Source organism: Podarcis raffonei, chromosome 2 (assembly GCF_027172205.1).
Source record: "Podarcis raffonei isolate rPodRaf1 chromosome 2, rPodRaf1.pri, whole genome shotgun sequence".
NCBI classification, from domain to species: Eukaryota; Metazoa; Chordata; class Lepidosauria; order Squamata; family Lacertidae; genus Podarcis; species Podarcis raffonei.
Genome location: NC_070603.1, coordinates 5231387 through 5249244, shown reverse-complemented (window position 1 = coordinate 5249244; position 17858 = coordinate 5231387). Strand labels below are relative to the sequence as shown.

General features: G+C 47.2%; 1 protein-coding gene across 8 annotated transcripts in view; it reads right to left on the bottom strand.

Moving 5' to 3' along the window:
* Positions 1-2340: 2340 nt before the first annotated feature.
* Positions 2341-17858, bottom strand: part of SMARCC2 (SWI/SNF related, matrix associated, actin dependent regulator of chromatin subfamily c member 2) — a 30146-nt gene continuing 14628 nt past the window's right edge. Inside the window, exons 15-29 of one of the 8 annotated variants that reach the window (XM_053371073.1) lie at positions 17715-17786; positions 16263-16376; positions 15744-15897; positions 15240-15332; positions 14689-14808; positions 14294-14356; positions 13351-13609; positions 11890-12213; positions 11348-11409; positions 10797-10926; positions 9557-9723; positions 8721-8855; positions 7254-7629; positions 5193-5561; positions 2341-2830 (exon numbers count right to left, since the gene is read on the bottom strand). In XM_053371073.1, coding sequence (XP_053227048.1) covers positions 2754-2830; positions 5193-5561; positions 7254-7629; positions 8721-8855; positions 9557-9723; positions 10797-10926; positions 11348-11409; positions 11890-12213; positions 13351-13609; positions 14294-14356; positions 14689-14808; positions 15240-15332; positions 15744-15897; positions 16263-16376; positions 17715-17786 — 2515 coding nt within the window. In that variant the 3' untranslated portion in view covers positions 2341-2753. Of the gene's footprint in view, positions 2831-5192; positions 5562-7253; positions 7630-8720; positions 8856-9556; positions 9724-10796; positions 10927-11347; positions 11413-11889; positions 12214-13350; positions 13610-14293; positions 14357-14688; positions 14809-15239; positions 15333-15743; positions 15898-16262; positions 16377-17714; positions 17787-17858 lie in introns of all 8 variants that reach the window. The other 7 variants (XM_053371092.1, XM_053371064.1, XM_053371119.1 and 4 more) reach the window with 7 other exon arrangements.

Genomic DNA, 17858 nt, shown 5'->3' with positions numbered 1-17858 from the left:
AGTAGACCCTTTGAAATTAATGAACACGGCAGAGTAAAGTTGGGTTGCTGTTACATGTTCTGTGAAAGCAGTCATAGCATGTGTTTGTTTCTTCTTGCAACATCTTGCTGCTGTTCAGTAAAACCCAGTAATTCATGGAGTACAGCTTTGATTCCCCTAGAACATATCTCATTAGGGGGCTTTGCCCTCTCAAAGAATAGTCTCCCTAGCCTGCCCTCCTTCACCATTCTTGGAAACAGTGCTACTGTCGTTCTCCATTATTACTACTATTTTAAAATGGCAGGAATTTGAAAAACCAAAACCTGAGCCATTGTTAATGGCCCTTTCCTCAATTAATCCTAGCTGTCAAAATGTGACTGCTTTGAACAGAAGGGCACATTCCCTACTTTTGCAAGCAGCCTAATATGGAAAGGTGCCTGGAGCAGCACCAAATAAAGGCAACTGGGCAAGGCATGTGCACCACAGCAGGATTTGAAGAGAGGGAGGTTTTGAAGCCTGTGGCGAGGGAAGGAGAGCAGATGCCACTGCCTAGTGACCACAATGAGAGCTCTGATAATATACAGTAATGGCAGAGACAACCCTGAAAAGAGTGGCTTTTTCATGGTATGCAGCTGTAGGGCACCAGTCAGGCCTGTTACATGAATGTAATCCATTAAATGGGGAAACGTCTCATCTAGAAGGCAAGCAGTAAGGCCAAACTGAGGTCCAGTAGGTTTTTTTTTAAAGACAGGTTCCTTGCAACAATCCCTGGAAATAGAACTGTGCATAGGATGTGAAGGGGAAAACGGCCTACATATACCTGTCCTACTCCTACCTGGAGTAAAATTAACATGTTGCACATTCCCCCCTTTGACAAAGGATTTGTTTTTAAACTCATAAGGTTAAACAAAGTAAGGCTGGGTTTCTGTGCTTCAAAAAGCTGCAGGGTATGGCTGGGGGGTTTCAAGCACAGAATACAGGGCAGCACAACAAAAGTGGAAACATTAAATGCTCCTCTGAAGTTGCACAAAGGAGCTGCATAAAGCAGTAAAGGTACAGAAAGGAACGGTGGACTTAACAATGCGCACACAGCAGATGAAGTTTATCCTGGAGTGGGCTACTTGTCATAGCCATACAAGTGGTTTACTCCTTGTAGCGTGAGGAGCCCACTTTGGAGCAAAGGGGCCTTAAAAGAATTTCAACGCTACACAATTATTATTTTTTTGCCTTGAGCAACTGTACAAATGCCACTCTTACTCCTTCCCTTCCTGTGCAAGAAATCCATGTGATGGAAAGAGAAACATCACACTCCTGAAGGACAAGGCATCGCTGTTATTTTTGTGAGAGGCAGCCCTATTTTGTGGGGTAATGAAAGAAAAGTATCACCGGAATCCCCCGAACAATGGAAATGGCATGGAAGTAATTTATAGCTTAACAAGACTACATGTAAAACGAACATAAGCAATTGTAAGCTGCAGCCGTGGAGTAACAATTTCTTCACACACCTCAAATTATGTTGCTTCATTGGAACAAATAGTTTCTCATGGGTGGCAGCTTGTTTAACTTTTAAAAACTGCTCACCTTAAGTTGTCTTCAAAACCATTTCATTGTTTTTTGGTTCCCTGATGTTGACTGGGTATTTTAAAAATATATTTGGGGACCTCCTTTGTTTTAGTTGTAATTCAATCTAAGCTATCTCAACAAATTATTATTCAGCTTTTTATGTAAAAAAGACTCCAGATAACATTCTCTCCTTTATGTTTCTGACACCAAATAGTACTGACCAAACTGCTGAAAACTACTCTCTCTTTAATGCATAAGCTAAGGTAAAGGTAAAGGTACCCCTGCCCGTACGGGCCAGTCGTGTCCGACTCTAGGGTTGCGCGCTCATCTCACTTAAGAGGCCAGGAGTCAGCGCTGTCCGGAGACACTTCCGGGTCACGTGGCCAGCGTGACTAAGTGGCATCTGGCGAGCCAGCACCAGCACAGCACACGGAAACGCCATTTACCTGCCCGTTATAAAGCGGTACCTATTTATCTACTTGCACTTAGGGGTGCTTTCGAACTGCTAGGTGGGCAGGAGCTGGGACCGAATGACGGGAGCTCACCCCGCTGCGGGGATTCGAACCGCCGACCTTGCGATCAGCAAGTCCTAGGCACTGAGGTGTTACCCACAGCGCCACCCGCGTCCCTAATGCATAAGCTACACATAAGTAAAATTTCCCTGCATCAGTGAATTAAAAAAAAAATATCGCTCTGGTACAAACACCATGTCCCCCTCAGGCCGCAATACCTTCTTCCCCATAAATAAGCCCACTCCCAAGTAGATTGCCGTTTTCCCTGCAGAGGAGACGGAGAATATTTTTGTTAATTTTTCTTTATTGTTTAAAAAAAAGCGAGACAGACACATACAAGGGGGAGTTAAACTCCCTTTTCAACCATGTTTAAAATCAAAGCCCTCTATAAATAGCAGTGGCTGTTTGGAGATAATTTCTTCTCCCTGCCGCCACCCCCACCCCAGCAATTAGAAACACCTTTAAATAAAGTCTTGGTACAACTGGATACAAAAAAAGCATTGGGGACATGAGGTGGGGCAGACACACAGGGAAGGGAACCAACACAGCCAAATCCTCTTCCTCCTTGGATCACTGTTTCGAAGCCTTTTTAAAACCCATCCAAATAGAATCCATGTTTAACACGATTTAGGGTTTTCCTGTCCTTCCAAGTGATCAGGGCTCACCGAGGAAGCGCCAAGAAGCGCCGCTTGTAGCTTCTCACTGTGTGGGTGGGACTGGTGTGGCCGTGCTGGGACTGGGAGCAATGGGATCCGGCTGAAGTGAAGGCCCTTGATCTGGGTTGAAAGGAGAGAGAAGTGAGACGTTAGGGGAGGTTGGCAGTGCTGCAAATACAAGCATTACCTTGCTGCCACTTTTTGTGTGATAAAAATGAGTGTTCTGGGGTCATTTATTTACTTCAAAACCCTAATGGAGGGAAACTGGAACATCAATATCTATTGCACTGGAAAGACTTAAAAGGCTCAGCAGTCTCTCAAGCCTGATGCCCCATCAGATTGCTGAATCACCTGATATTTCAGTACCCCAGACCCCGCAGTAGGCAAGTGCATTGCCCCCTCCAACGCCTATCAAATCAATTTCAGAAAAGTTTAGATCCCTTGCCAATTTGGCAGCATTTTCTTCCGATTCTGAAGAGCATCACTACAGTACAATTTGTTAGAAATACTTTAGATCCTGAAAGAGAAAACTGGTGAGGAGGAAGCAAATCAATTGCTGGATGTGCTTGTCAGTTTCCTTTGTGTCAAGTTTAGAGAAGAAAGTGGTTAGCAACACTGCTTGCTGTCACATCCCATAGCAGATATGGTAAGGTTCCACAGGGCCTGCAGGACAAAGCTGTTCCACCAGGCCTTTGGTCAGGGCACAGCCTGACTCCCTCCTTTGGCAATCTTCACAGAACTTTAGCCTAATGGTTGCCATCAATTTGATTTGAATTAATTTTATAATGAAATGATTTTAGAATGTTGTACTATTTTATTGTTGTTAGCCGCCCTGAGCCCGGCTTCGGCTGGGGAGGGCGGGATATAAATAAAATTTATTATTACTATTATTATTATTATTGCTTTGTCATTAAAGCATACTGTAATCTACAGCTGCCCAGAAGGAGAACCTAGGTCTTATTCCTGTTTACAACAGAATGCAAATGGAATTTAAGAGACAACAAAACTGATGACATGGCTATCTATGACTCTAGTGGAAATAATTCAATAAATCAAGACGGCTCAAAGCAAGCCAGCCATGCCAAACAATACATACGTGATGCAGTTTCAAGCACTAACTCATTGCATGCTATTTCCCCTAATGCTTCTTTTTGGGGGGTGGGGACACAATTAATCCTACACCAGGGGTCTGCATTGAAAGGGGGCATGTATGCTGGTCACTGTTTTGAAGGGGAGTGAAGAACACACACACAAAAAAAGGTAACTTGTTAATTTAACGTTTATTTCTATGAGGAGGAGTAATTCTGAGGGGTCAAACAAATAATAAAAAAGTGACAAAAAAGTTATTTTTATAATGACAAGTTTTGCGGCTCCCAGTTTTTTTTCCTTCGGAAACAGGTCCAAGTGGCTCTTTTTGTCTTAAAGGTTGCAGACCCCTGTCCTAGATGGAAAAGCCATCTTCCAAACTCAAACAAGACAAAGATGCATAGGTGTAAGATGATGCAATTCTACTGTAAATCTCAAATGTCACTATTAAAACAAGCTATCTAATTAAGTGAATATATAAAGATATGCATAGTTTGCACATCTACCCCTGATGAAGAAAGCGAAAGAAAGAATCCATGCCTGGATACTAATGACGTATAAGGCAAAATTCTGCCTCTAGGTAACAGTGAGCTTTGAAAAGCAAAAGGTCACATGTAGAATGTAACTGCATATTGCATCCAATAGGGTTTAAAGATCCCACTGCACTGGACTCCTAAGCATGCAAGGTCAGAGAATGCACACCATTCACCTTTGACCCAGCCTATATACCAAACATGTAACTGCATAAACTGTGAACTCCTTTTCTAAGGAATAGCTTTCTTTTTTCTCCCAATGTGCAAGATATTCCTAGGGCAAAGTGGTGAAGTTGATTGGATGCATATGTGTCTTGACTTCAGGCTGATTTATTCAACTCCAGGACACTCCTAATACATTTGCACAGCATTATGGCCACTTCACACATGACACTTTCCAAACATGGGCATAATTTATGTGTAAGGCAGGGAGGGGGGAGAGAAAAAACTTCCTCCTTTATAGAATCTTGGCTTAAAAGGGACTCGGGAACATCCAAGTTCCTGCTTGGGAAAGGGAAGCTGTGGCCTTCAAGATGCCTCTGCACCACCATCGCTCCTAATAAGTGGCCCTGCTGGATGGGGCTGATGGGAGTTGGAGTCCAACAGCACCTGGTGGGCCACAAGTTCCCCACTCTGTTACACACACACACACACACACACACACACACACACACACACACACACCATATTTACTTGTGAATTGTAATGCATTTATTTTGCCACAGGAATGCAGGTGGGGAAGCTTCCGCACTGTCAAACAAAGCAGCCCTGAGCCCAATGACCTTGCACAGCGCCTTGCATTTCTGTATGTGAAATCCTCTCCCCCTCTCCCATCCCACCATGATCTCTGGCTCAATTCTCACCTGATCCAACACCAGCATTTGAAAGGAGGCTGCCCTGCATGGCTGCCACGATAGCGGGGCTCTGGGCAGCTGCGGAACCGTGAGGCAGTGGGGTGGCAGGAGGGTGCAGGGTGCTAGCGATGTTGACGATGGGCGGATTAGCCATGCTGCACGCAAGGTTACCATGCACTGGGTGGACGGGCGTGTTAGCAGGGAAGTTAATGCCGATGGAGTCTGTTACGTTACTAGCCATGCTAAATGGGATGGAGGCAGGCATTCCAAAAGGCAGAGCCGAGGGGATATTACCAGCCATGGCAGGGTGAACGGTTGCTGGGACTGCCCCAGGGAGAATCTGGGAGGATGGCTGCTGGCTGGGGAACGGAGGCTGGGCTTCAGAGGGAGAGAGAGACAGAGAGAACTAATTAAGTGTGACAGTTAAGCAGGCAAGCAATGACTTAACATGACCCATCTGCATCCAATAGGGTTTAAAGATCCCATTGCACTGGACTCCTAAGCATGCATGGTCAGAAAATGCACACCATTCACCTTTGACCCAGCCTATATACCAAACTGGGCACAAAAAATATTCTTCAAAGCCAAATGTGCAGCAACCACCCACCCAGGAGACTGACTTGATGCTGGAATATATAATTTTTATGAACATTTATTGGGATGATTTGGAACCAGAACCAGAAATAGTGTACCCCATAAAAATGTGGAAGTGTTGTCCAAGAAATAAAACGTCCAGCTTTATAAGCAAGGCTGGCGCATTATGATTGCTGCTTCCACATTTTTATGACACTTCTGAATGTGCAGCTTTGGCTCATTTCACAGATTAGAGCCCAACAAGAACCTGTGGTCTGGTTGTATGTATGTTGCTCCAGTAACATTTGCACTCTACAAATGACTTTCTCATGCAAAGGTTAGTTGCGGTAGCTTAGGATCAGAGCACAGGGAACTGGGCCTGAATGCCTCTGCAGTAGCATAGGAACTGAAGTTTACTCTTTCATATTACCAGCAGTTCCCATAATCTCCTGTGAGGTGCGTAGGCTGGCATTAATCTTGTTTCGCGCACAGAATAAAACACACTCGAGTTCCTCAAAACCATGAGCCCGCTGTTGCCAATCTCATCTTCAACCCACATCTTCCAGATCTAAGCCTTTCTCCCCTGCCCTCTGAAGCACAACCACACAATTCACTGGGTTGTACAATCTCTAAAGCCTTTTCATACAACCCCCTCATGTGGAGACTTAACATGAAATGGGGAGGCAGCATTATTCCCAGTGACCCCACCCCTTGACACCCACACATTCAGCAGGACCACGTGAAAACAAGAATCCTATGTCTTTTATTCATCTAAAAATGTATACCCCACCTTTCTAACAACACTGGTATTCCGTAAGGATGCTTACATAAATTAAAATCACAGTGCAACATGAAACATTATAAAATCGCACTGTATCTACCACAAATTACAAGTCGAAAGCATCATTTCAGCTGAAAGCATCCATTTGGGGTTGCTGTAAATACCTAAAACACTCCCAGCAATGCCAGTGCAGACTCTCCAAAGGCTCTGTAAGCAGCTTGTTCCATTAGATCATGAGTAGAGATGTCAAATTTCCAAAAGTTCTGAAGCCATGAAAAAAGCCTGGGCTTTCCCCAGTTTTAAAAAAGTACTCTATACATACTGAAAGCCACTTTGTTACTTTAGGAACATAAAGTGCATTATGTATGAATTGGTTTACCACAGAATACACTTTATTCAGAACATAATTATGAACTGATTTTCTTTTTTAAAGTTTTTGTTACAAATGGAGCTACAAGCTTCTGAACTGTAAGGAATCTAGCATCTCTTTGGTTTTGCCAAGGGAAGAGATCCCTTCAGCTCTGGAGCCGACCTCGAAGAAGCCAGACCTGTAGCCTTTCTGCTCTGACTGCAGAAGCTCTGCAAAGCCTGAGCACACCCTTCCTAGCCCTGATATTTGCAATGTGAGAAATGAAGCCCGGAGCGCATGTGTGCCCTTGCAGAGCACAGTCTCGTTCTGCCCTTGGTGGATCAAACGAAAAGCTGGTCGCACTTACCATGAGAACCTGCAGACGGCTGTCCAGTCTGACCTGGGCCTGTCTGTGGAGCTCCAGCGGCTGCGGGCTGTGGCTGAGCAGCCACTGGCTGCCCAATCTGTTCTGCTGGAGCCAAACTGCTGGGCTGCCCTACGGTGCTGGTGGCCGGCACAGAAGCCTGGGCGATAGGCATGGAGTGTGCAGCTGGTGCCAGAGGAGCCCCTGAAGGAGGAAGAGGCTGTGTGCCCACAGAGAGAGGCGGTGGCGGTGGCTGCTGCTGCTGCTGTTGGTGCATCTGCTGGAAATGTTGCTGGCGAGCGCGCATCTCAGCATACTTGAGCTGCTCCATGTGGAAGGCCTGTCGGTCAGCCAGGAGCTGCTGCCTCTGGTACTCTAGCTACAGAGAGATCAGGGACAGGTTACGCTGGGCAAGTTCTCTATTCCAAACCCCCTCATGCAGTGCTCTCCCTTCCCTTGGTTTCTTTTCTTCTCCTAACGTGGCCGCAAATTCTTACTCCGCTACATATGCTTCGTTATACATGGAGCCTAATGTTCCCAGTCATCCGCTGGAGCCAAATCTACTTAGCTCCAGCATATAACTGCAGCAGGTGCCTTCAGAGCATTCTCTGGGCTTCCCATACGGACCACTGCCTGGCTGCAAGTAAGAAGAATCATGGCTGTCAACTGTGGAATGTAATCCTTATAGCAGTCAAATACAACATTCTTTGTTTGCCTAGAGTGGATGCAGACAGGGAGATGTTGATCCAGCCAGTTGAACTTCCTGTTCCACCTGGTCTGGAGCATCCTCCCCCTGCATGTGACCAGGTAGGTGGGCGTGACCCTTGCAGACCCCACAAAAGGTCCCGTCACGCAGCCATCTCTTTTGGATTTTCTTGAGACTTTCTTCTCTTGGACTGCACTGCTGGCTCTCAGCCAGCAGCACAAGGGCCCATCCTTACAAAGGATGTAAGCCACATTCTGTAACTGTAATTACAAGCTAAAGCCTGCCTTCAGGGATCATACTGTGAACTGAATGTAAGTAAACTTATTGTTACTGTTTAAGGAAGACTGTTGTGTCTTTATTTCTTTTTAAGAGGGGACAAAAGGGGGCTTACCAGGAATAAACTCCAATCTAGGCATGCCGGATTGGATTGCTTAAAGAGATTCAAACGAATTTGCAAACTAGCTTCCTGCTGTGTAAAGGGGAATGAGCTCTGCTATATGACTCACTAGCTTGAGTGAGGAAGGATAATATTTAATCAATATATCCTCTCCTACTATCCACAACATTCCCACATCAACTAGGGAAGATACAAAACAAACAGAGGCTGTGGCAGCACCTAGAGCAGGAGTTCCTACAAAACCCAGAAGCACACGCACACACACACACACACACACACACGTGTTAAGTTGCATCTCAGCATGGGGCTCAACCTGCTTTGGGCAGCGTAAGCAGTGCTGGCCTCAAGGGGGCGCAAGCGTACTCACTGCCTCGCGCTCCCGGTCCATGATGGTCTCCAGCTCCTCAAAGTGCCTTAGCTTGATCTCAAGCTTCTTCATCTGAGTCTCCACCAGCAAGGCAACCAGGGACTTGATCTTACGCTCTTCCACGGCTGCCAAGTGCTGCAGAGAAAGAGGAGAGAGGGTGGATCAAAGCTCTGGAAGTAGCATGCCCTACAGAACTCTATGAAAAATCCAGAGACCAAAACTTCCCAGCAGAGGAGGACTGCCCTACCCCACGTTCTACATCTTCAGAAGTTACCCCACACCTTAAGCCTTCATGCCTAAAGCAGGACTGAGAGATTGTCAGATTAGAAGCTGGGCTCAGAATTCCAACCCCTGAGTCACCCAAGTGAGAGAGCAAAAACAGAGTGCCTGAATGCATGGCAACATGACCAACTTACTGGCCCTGCTAACTTGTTGGCTGCCTAAAACATGTCACATACAATATGCCAATAATCCAAACAATAGCAGTGCAACTATTTTCCTCATATTCCAGAGGAAGGATGGAAGCCAAGAGATTCTGTAGCTTTCCTAAAGAGATCAAGGAAACTTACGGCTGAGGTGTGATCTGAACTAGGAACCTCACTGTATCTGTTGTATTGACTTTTCAACTTTTTTTAAAAAAATGCTTCTGCCTGCTGTTTAGCTTCATGCCGTTTATAAAATTTGTAACCCACTTGGTATGTTTTTACCATGGGGTTGCAGCCTAGCAACTGCATGACTATATAAAAGCAATTTGCTTCCTAGAAGGTCAGTCCGAATGGCAACCCCACACGTCCATCTGGCCTATGGAGAAGCCAGCCAATCCTGCAGCCACTGACCTTCGCCTTCACTGCTGCCGCCGCCAAAGCTGCCGCCGCTGCCGTAGAAAGATTGCCCTCGCCTATGTCCCTCTCCACTTTGGTCTTCCGCTCCGCCTCGGCCTCCGCCAGATCCTTGGGCCCTTCTTCACTACCATCCTTGGGTTCTTTTTCCTTTTCCCCGTCAGCTGAGGAGGAGAAAAACAAATTATGGGCAGATGGGTGCGTGATCTCCTGGCCTACTATTGCTTAGAAAGAGGTGGAATATCCCTCAGTGCCTGGTTTATCACTGCACATTTTTTCATGCACTCAAAAGGCTGATCAGGCACAGGTGGGATGGGTGGGAGGGAGGGAAGGAAGGAAGGAAGGAGGGAGGGGAGGAAGGAAGAGAAGGAAAGAAGGAAGGAAGGACAGCAAGAAATTCATGAGTGGATGTTTTCTTTGTGGTACTAGTTGCTGTAGTAGTAGTAGTAGTCATCATCATCATCATAAAAAGAAGAGGAATTTGTTGTGCCCCAGCCACTCTGGTCAGCTTCCAACAAAATATAAAACACACAATACATCAGACATTAAAAGCTTCCCGAAACAGGGCTGCCTTCAGATGTCTACAAAAAGTCATATGATTGTTCAACTCTTCTACAGGGCGGGTGCGACTACTGGGAAAGCCTTCTGCCTGGCTCCCTGTAGCTTCACTTCTTTCAGTGAGGGAACCACCAGAAGCCCCTTGGAGCTGGACCTCAGTGTCCAGGCTGAACGATGCGGGTGGAGACGCTCCTTTGCGTATACAAGACCGAAGCTGTTTAGGGCTTTAAAGATCAACACCAACACTTTGAATTGTGCTTGGAATGTTTACTTTACTGCTCTGTTAACTCACCTTCCGTCCCAACACTCTTCACACCCACCAATGCTACTAACCACAAGCTTTTCGATTTTCCAATGGCAGAGCTGTCCCATTCCCATTAGGTTCTTATGCCTCTAGGAGGCAAGTGGCATACTGTGCTGCATTTAAGTTAACAGTACCTCTGGCTGAGACTTTAGACTTTAGGGTTGGGTAAACTGTAGCCCTCCAGATGTTTGCTAGACTCCAGCTCTCATCAGTCCCAGCCAGCGTGCTCAATCGTTACTGATGAGACGTAGTTGAGCAACATCCGGAGGGAGCCCCTGCTTCAGAACATGTGACCACAGCATCCCAGCTCTGCTCAGGCTCCTAGTTCACTCGCTACTTTATGAGCTTTGCCATTACCCAGAAGGTGGTGCTCACCCATGGTGTCCCCGTCACTCTTGTCCATCTCCTTCTCGCCGTCAGCCTCTTTGCTTTTCTCTTCCTCTTTCCTGGGCACCTCTCCAAGTTTCTCCTTCACTTCCTCCTCCAGGGCGCCTTCTCTTGGTTCCTGCATTGAGAGAAGGGCTTGATTCCAGCAGCTGCCTAATGCCTCTTAATCCTTCCCCTAGCTGTGGCATGGGGCTCAGGCACACACAATATAGAAGGCACAATTGGAAAAGTCTCAGAACTGGAGCAGGGGATCTACAGTTATTATTCTAGTGGCCAGGAAAGTAGACCAGGATATATATTGCGATCAGAAAATTAATGAAGTGAAGGACTCTGAGGGACAGTTAGTTGTTAGCAGGGTAACATGGTGCCTTACTTTAGTTAGAAAAGTTGCAAGCTGGTGCTGCAAACATCCTGTGGGGATCCTATGAGGCATCTCCTCAGTTTCCTCCCTCTCCTACCTACGTATGCCCCATGCAGGAAATTTTGGAGGCTCATTTTTTGCTGAACATGTATGGGGGCTCATCCACGCCCTGCCGCACCTTCACCTCTTTCTTCTCTTCCGATGACGGAGGTTCTGCCCGGTTCTCATCTGTGCAGCTCTCTTCTGAGCAAGGAATGGAGAAACAGACAAGGAAAAAAGATACCAATATTAAAGGCTGCAAGTGAAGCTCCCTCCCACCCACTAAAGGGGGGGGGGAATTGGAAGAATGAATGGGAGTGGGAATCTGAATGGGTGAGATCCTGTCTCAAGCACCCTTACAAGGAATGACAGCTGAGGGACCCACTAGACTAAGGCCCAGTAAACTCTTCTCAGATTGCTGGTATTTTAGACCTGAGGCAAGTTCTGGACAGGAGCACCTTAGAGAGGGAGAACTCCAAATGCCAGCCTCCACCTTCCCTCGCTGCTCAGTTCCAGCTTAAGACCAGGCACCCCCCAAGAAGGCAGGCCCCAGAAGCCATTCCCTGAGCCAGACTGTCAGCTTCTGGAGGCGAAAGCTTGAGGCACACAGCCCAACCCATGATCTGCCTGGTCTGATGGGGTAGGGTGGGGTTAGATAGAGTGACGATGGGAATCCCTTACCCTGCGCCAGGCGATTGAGTGTGAGCTCCAGGCCGGAAGCCAGGCCGGCTCTGGTCTCCTGCGTCTCGGCACCCTTCTTAGTCCCCACCGCACACTGGGCGAGGTCCATCGAGGGCGCTTCACGGGATGAAGCGCGGAAGGCGCCCCGCTCGCCCCCCTCACCTATTCTCTCCAGCTCATCGGATGTGGTCCCTGCAATTCCGCTGCTCTCCAGACCAAATGCCGGGTCTGCCTTGCCTGTCACCTTGGCAGCTTCCTCTACCTTGCGGACGTGAGCTTCAACCAAGGCTGTGGGGACCTCTTCCTTCATCTTGGAGAACTCCTCTGCAGAAGAGAGCCACAGGGTCAGCGGAAAGAGCAACGGGTGGCCAAACGGTGCGTGCAGGGAGGATACAGGGAGAGGGGCAAAATGGGCATTGCAGTGTAGGTGCTGCGGGCAGCAAGAAATCCTATTGCACCTTTTCTACCCACTAGGAAGTGGCTGAGATAGGCAAGAGTTGCAGCTGAAACAGAGCTGGGCGGGAGGCCACTGGGGACACAGGAGCTGAAGAACTGCATCTGATCAGGTGTAGTAGCTCTGTCAGCAATGAGCTTCTCATTTCAACAACCACTACATGACATCCCAGTCTACTTTCTGAGTGCTAGGGGATGCACTTTCCACCTATCAGGACTTTCACACCTTATGGGGAGCACCTGAGTCCAACATCACATGTATGAATGCCATCTTCAAAAATATAAAGGGTCACATGGAAGATGGAGCAAGCTTGTTTTCTCCTGCTCCAGAGGGTAGGACCCGAACCAATGACTTCAAGTTACAAGAAAGGAGATTCAGACTAAACATTAGGAAGAACTTTCTGACAGTAAGAGCTGTTTGACCATGGAACAAACTCCCCTGAGAGGTGGTAAACCTACTTTGGAGGTTTTTAAGCAGGGGTTGGATAGCCATCTGCGATGGATGCTGTCGCTGCAGCATATACCTGTACTGTACTTGAGTCAAGTCGTGAAAAGTGCCCTCATTTCCTCTACAAGATGAGACTGTGGAGCAGAGTATTGGCTAGGCTTTCAGAAAGTAGCAAACTCAGAGATCTCAGACCAACAAAAGGTGAGGGAGGGGAAGTGAGAATGATGCTTGTTTGGGGACCAAGTTCAGCCTGGGTATTAGCATCACATAAATGATAGCAAAAATTTCCTTACTGGTTCCCAGGATGCTGGCCCAGAATTTGGCATCCTGAGATCCACAGCTTTCCTTTTTAAAAAGAAGTATTTAAGTCTGTAGAGAAAAGCTTGTTAACATATGTGCACTGTCAACTCTTAAAATGACAAGGCTGGAGAGAATTTCCAGGAGTCTCTTGGACAGTGATGTCCTAGACCTGTTCTACAACTGCACCCATTTACAGACTTAATAGCCTTTCCGTCCCTAAGGGCGCGGTGGGGGGAGCCTGAAGAGCCCCAGTGAATTACCAAGGGCTGACTTGGCTGCTGCGGATGCCACACGAGGGTCCACGACAGAAGCCAAGAAGGCCACGGTGCTCATCACGGGGTTGCCCGACTGGCTGAAGGGAATGGGTTGATAGGCCAGAGGCCCAAGAGAGGCCTCCGAGTCCTCCAGGTAAGGGTCCTCGATAGGAAGGCGCAGGAAATGCAGAATGCACTCGTCCTGCGTGCGGCTGCCAACGTGCTCAGAAACTTTGTTCCAGTCATCCTTGTACATCTCCAGAGCCTAAAAAGCAGTGAAGAGAAACGACGCATTGGACATGAACGGTCAAGGGCAAGGATCAGAAACAGCCAGTCAACAGCACCACAATGGATGTTCTACATGCCTGAAGCTTTTCAGAGGCCAGGCTCACATTCAGTGCCCATGTTTAGTGTAGCTCCTAAATAAATGCATATTTCTGCGCACAATTCAAAGTGTTGGTGTTGACCTTTAAAGCCCTAAATGGCTTCAGTCCCGTATACCTGAAGGAACATCTCCACCCCCATTGTTCAGCCCAGACACTGAGATCCAACTCCAGGGGCCTTCTGGTGGTTCCCTCAATGCAAGATGTCAAAGAGATAAGAAAATGTTATGACTTTTCGTAGACATTTGAAGGCAGCCTGTATCGGGAAGCTTTTAACGTTTGATGTTGTGTTTTCTTCCTTTGTATTTTGTTGGAAACCGCCCAGAGTGGCTGGGGTAACCCAGTCAGATGGGTGGTGTATAAGAAATTTGCTGCTGTTGTTACAAATGTTGTATATTTTATGTATTTGTGAGTCAGAGATACAACTTTCAAAAATCTATTCGGTGTCTCAGTTCACAGTATGTGTGGGTGGTCTAAGGACAAATGAGGGGCAGGAAGAGGAAGCAATACTCAAGAAGTGCCTTAGGCACTTTTGTGGGAAGTTAATCATGTTTCTGTCCTCTCACCTCCAGCAGCAGCAGCGTCTCCTGCTCTGTCCACTCACGAGTAGCACTGGCAGCAGCTTTGCTCTGTGGGGAAACCACGCATTAGAACACAACCCTGGTCAGTCACCAGGAGGCCTCCAGCCCCATAATCTGACCATCACGTGTCCTTAGAGGCCTCTTTCTCAGTGTAAGGTTTTGGCACGCCTGCCGTGGAGGGGCTTTCTGTTCTTCAGCTGTACTCTCCGGCTCAGCCTTGGGCCAGAACTGGAGAGGAGCTGGCTGTTTCTCTCTTACCCAGTCCTGTGTCCCTGCATGGTCTAGGCAGTGGGCGGAGGCAACCCGTTGTCTCTTGGTGGCCCTCTGTACACCAACCAGGGAACAGATACCAGCAAACCCACCCTCTCCCCACTCTTTACCTTGGAAGGAGCATTCTTCTTGGTGTACATGTCAGTGCGAAGCCCAAAGTTTTGCATGTCTGGTGGCTTCTCCTTGCTCTTGTCAGGGAAGTTCAGCATCTGTTGGGAAGCTGTGGTTTGCTGGGGAAAGAGAAGAATGAGCTCCCTGTGATGTAAACACAGCCAGAGAGAAAACATGTCCATCACCGCATTCTTTTTGTGGCCAATTTACAACACAGACTGCAATGGTTGGACAGCGACCATACACATCTGTTGTGAAAAGCTGTCCACTTCTTGGATGGGTCTGAACTTTCAGTGGCAGATATCTGCAGGTGCTTTCTTTTTTGTGACTTGCTTGGCCTTTGACAATGAAATTTTATAGTTAGCCTATAAGGTAAACTATAGCCAACAACATTTAAGAAACTCCTGAAGTGAAAGATGTGACAATTCATCTCTTATGCATCCTAAAAATTGATGGGAAAGAAGGGGAAAGTCCATGCAGCCCTGCTCTTTTAGACCCCAGAAACACTGACAATTTATAGTTCCCTTCCAGAAGCACTTCTTTCTCCTACCAGCTCAGGTTTCCCCTTCACCGTCTCAGTGACAAGGTCTTCAATCTCTTTGTTCTTTCGTCCAGCCTTGGTGTCGCTATCGCTCTGACGACTCTGAAGAATAAGCACAATTTTGCACTAAGCCCCAGTCTGATGTATCTTTTAGGATAGGAAACAAAGAAATGAAGTCTTCCATAGAAGCAGGGATGATTTGAAGCTAGCAAATTGATTCTAGCTTGCATGAATGTGGAAGTTCCCCCTGCTACTTCCTGGCTTTTTAAACCCAGACCAAGACAACCATTCTCTAAAGGGATTTTGGGTTGTCCCAATTACTCCCCACTCCCAATTTTCTGATGCTCTAATTAATGTCTATTAATTCATTTTATCAGATGTTTCTAGATTCTTGTATAATTTCATTTTGCTTTTAATGTGTTTTGGACGCTACCCCTTGAAGATTTTTAAACCACCAAGCTATAAACATTTAAAATACCTAAATGAAATTGAATAAATTTCTTCTCACACTACCTGGGGTGTTTTGGGCTGCAGTGGCACCAATCCCGAAGGGGTGTCAGCCAGAACATGGAAATGAGATGTCGGTGGTGGTCCCATGGGTGTCGGCCGGCTCTCTGCATCCACTTGGTAATTAATGAGTCCCCATTGCTCCAGGAAGGCATGGACTCTGCATGAGAGGATCAGAGTTGGACCCGAAGCTCAGCCATGTGGCAAATTCTATTCTCTGCTTTTAAGAGGATCAGGAGCTGGACTCCCTCCCCAGGACAAATTATCTGCCAAACAGCCAGATAAGGAAGATCAATTTTGTCAAACAAGAAGACTCTCAAGCAAAACTTCTGTTTCTTCTTCAACAGGGCATGTTCAGTTTTCATCACCTTTAAATAATTTTTGCTATTAAACACAATGGGAGCTAAGAAACGAGGAAAAATCCTGTTGCACTAAGCCCTGTACGAAAGCTAGAATGCTAGAGGCCGCTTCTGTCTTGAATACATTCCTTCTGGCTTTGCTCGGCTATTCTGTTTCTCAGCATACCTCATGATGGCACACACATCCCCAGCCAGGTTCCGACGGCAGGCAGTCGAGGTTAGGTACTCCTGTGGATTGAGCCGGTATGTGTCAATCATGAAATTGCGGTATGCCAAGTAGCTAAAGTGCAGCAGAAAGAAAAAGATGACAGTCAGAACCACTATTTATAACCCGTGTCACCCTGTAAAGTATTCCCATGATATTAAGGCCTATTCTCTCCCATATACTACAGAGGCCAGTATAACGGTTCCCTAACTTTTTTTTACACTGACTACTTGAAAATTGCTGAGGGTCTTGGCAGACCACTTAATAGTTTTTCTGTCCATTGTAGCAATTGGAATGCACTGTGCCAAATGCTGTATGTATGTTTTTTAATTGTACTTTGTTACTGCTGTCATTTATTATATATGGCATTTTATTATTCCACAGAATTCAAACTGTAGTGCAACAACATACAACATAAGAAATAAAAGAAGCTACAAAAATACAAGTAAAAAAATCAACATACCGTATTTTTCGCTCTATAGGACGCACCGGACAATAGGACGCACCTTGTTTTAGAGGGGGGAAAACAAGAAGAAAAAAAAATCCCCCCCTCCCTGCCCAGCGCCCCTTCAGCAAAGCGGCAGGAGGCGTTGCGCAGAGAGGGGGAGAATTTTCCCCCTTTTGTTTTCCCCCTCTAAAACAAGGTGTCGTTTAAGGTGCGTCCAGTCGCCTTCAGGCGGCTACCTTGGAAGCCTGGAGAGCGAGAGGGGTCGGTGCACACCGACCCCTCTCGCTCTCCAGGCTTCAGGTTCCTTTCAACCTGCTCTTTGGGGCTGGCGGGGGGAAGCCCACCACCAGCCCCAAAGAGCAGGTCAGGGAGCAGCGGAAAGGCGTGCAGCGGAGAGGCTCTTGCCATAGCCGCGCGTCACCTCTTCAGCTGGGAGAGGGTCGCGGGGGTATGGCTTCTTTAGCCCCGCGCTCGCTCTCCTGGTTGGAGAGGTGACACGCGGCTATAGGGGCTCCTGCCATAGCCGCACGTCACCTCCCCAGTTGGGAGAGGGTAAGCGGGGCTTCTTTAGCCCCGCGTGCGCTCTCCCGATTGGAGAGGTGATGCACGGCTATAGAGGCTCTTGCCATAGCCGCGCGTCACCTCTCCAGCCGGGAGAGGGTCGCAGGGCTATGGCTTCTTCGCTCCATAGGACGCACACACATTTCCCCTTCATTTTCGAAGGGGAAAAAGTGCATCCTATAGAGCGAAAAATACGGTATTTAATGCAGTGGATGTGCCATCTCCCTGCTTCAAACTGCAAGACTACATGCCATGGACCACCTGAATGAAACTTGAAAGAAAGTTTGGGAATCCTTGGATTAGGAAATAAGGAGACTTCCCCCAGCCCTCCTCTTACCAGAGGAAAAAGGTTGCCACATTTACTATCCCAGAACAGACCTTACTGCTTATAACAGCAATCTTACATTTCAGGAGTCTTTGACTTGTTCTTGCCATTGAAAAATTCTGGGAGGGCTCTCCGCTCAATAGCATGGACACTGAGGAAAAATCAAACGGAAGCGTTAGAACAGACTGGAAGGATGGAGGTACTGAGAGGAAAAGCCCTCCCC